At 43.2% G+C, this 1,582-nt stretch overlaps 1 protein-coding gene across 1 annotated transcript in view; it reads left to right on the top strand.

Annotated features, from left to right (window-relative positions):
* The window catches only part of LOC107701829 (solute carrier family 2, facilitated glucose transporter member 9-like), a 9,941-nt gene extending 8,966 nt beyond the window's left edge, over positions 1 to 975 (top strand). The window contains exon 7 of the mRNA XM_016503955.1: positions 543 to 975. Coding sequence (XP_016359441.1) covers positions 543 to 782 — 240 coding nt within the window. The 3' untranslated portion in view covers positions 783 to 975. The remainder of the gene's footprint in view (positions 1 to 542) is intronic.
* Positions 976 to 1,582: the final 607 nt, after the last annotated feature.

The raw sequence follows: 1,582 nt of genomic DNA, 5'->3' as shown, positions 1-1,582 counted from the left end.
AGCATAGGTCATAATTTAGATATATTTTTGAGATGGAAAAATGCAGTTTTACAAATGCTAGAAACATGGTTTTCAAAGGAAAGATTGCTATCAAATAGCACACCTAGGTTCCTAACTGATGACGAAGAATTGACAGAGCAGCCATCGAGTCTTAGACAGTGTTCTAGGTTTATTATGTGCGGTAATTAACACCTCTGTTTTTTTCCGAATTTAGCAGTAAGAAATTACTTGTCATCCAGTTTTTTATATCGACTATGCATTCCGTTAGTTTTGCAAATTTGTATGTTTCGTTGGGCCGTGAAGAAATATAGAGCTGAGTATCATCAGCATAACAGTGAAAGCTAACACCATATTTCCTGATGATATCTCCCAAGGGTAACATGTAAAGAGTGAAAAGTAACGGCCCTAGTACTGAGCCTTGAGGTACTCCATACTGCACTTGTGTGTGTATGTGTGCGTGTGTATGTGATGTCAGACGGGCCTGATGTTCCAGATGTCCTTGGCTCAGATGTGTGTGTGTGTGTGTGTTTGTGCTCCTGCAGGAGGCGCTGCAGACGTTTACCTTCCTGCTGTTTGTGGTGGTGTGTGTCGCTGGAGCCATTTATCTGCTCGTCGTTCTGCCGGAGACCAAAAATAAGACCTTCATGGAGATCAGCCAGAGTTTCTCCAAGATCAACGGCGTCCCGGATCAGACTCACGAGCGAGAGATGAAGGACGCGCTGGACACCGCCGCTGCCAACGGACTCCAATGTGCCGACGTGGAGATGGAGAGCTCCTTCTGAATCATGCAGGAGCTTTTAAAATGATGTACGACTGATGTTTCCTGTCAGAAATTATGATCAGCTCTTCGTTATGACTGAAGAACATTTTCACTCTCAGTGGTTTTGAATCAGATGTCTGTAGTTTTACATGCGTGTGTGTGTGTGCGTGCGTGCGTGCGTGCGTGAGTGAGTGTGTGTGATTGTGTGTGTGTGTGTGCGTGCGTGAGTGTGTGTGATTGTGTGTGTGTGTGTGTGTGCGTGCGTGCGTGTGTGAGTGAATTTATAAAAACAGATTTTCTATAGCATTATCACATCTAACTTCAGGCGATCCATTACACGCAGTTTTTTTAATTAAACTTTCTGACGACTCCAACACTTCTGTTCATCTCAGGCTGAGCTTGAATGTTCTCTTAAAGGCGTCATATGATGTTGCTAAAAAGAACATTATTTTGTCATACTGTGCTGCCCTGTCTGGCCGGAGCGACGAGACAAAAACATGACAACCCATTACAAACGAGGCATTTGTTGCATCCAGTGGAGACATAATTACGGATTATAATGACTTGTACTATCTTTTTACTCGTTGCGTTGCATCACGCCGCGTAAACATAAAACTCTGTCTGCATTTGTGATCGGAGAAATGACAAACAACAAGTGCTACTCTACACTGCTCAAAACTCACGTTTGAATCGTCAGTGGCAAATTCTTTAAATATAAAAAACGTACTTACAGTCTGTGAGTCAGAACAGCCGGCATTGTAGTCTACTCTCCCAGGATCAGGAAACAGTCCTCCATAAAATGTGCTGCACACATCTGAATAT

Source organism: Sinocyclocheilus anshuiensis, unplaced genomic scaffold, assembly GCF_001515605.1.
Source record: "Sinocyclocheilus anshuiensis isolate Anshui unplaced genomic scaffold, SAMN03320099.WGS_v1.1 scaffold3745, whole genome shotgun sequence".
Classification (NCBI taxonomy): domain Eukaryota; kingdom Metazoa; phylum Chordata; class Actinopteri; order Cypriniformes; family Cyprinidae; genus Sinocyclocheilus; species Sinocyclocheilus anshuiensis.
This window is presented reverse-complemented; position numbering and strand designations above follow the sequence as displayed.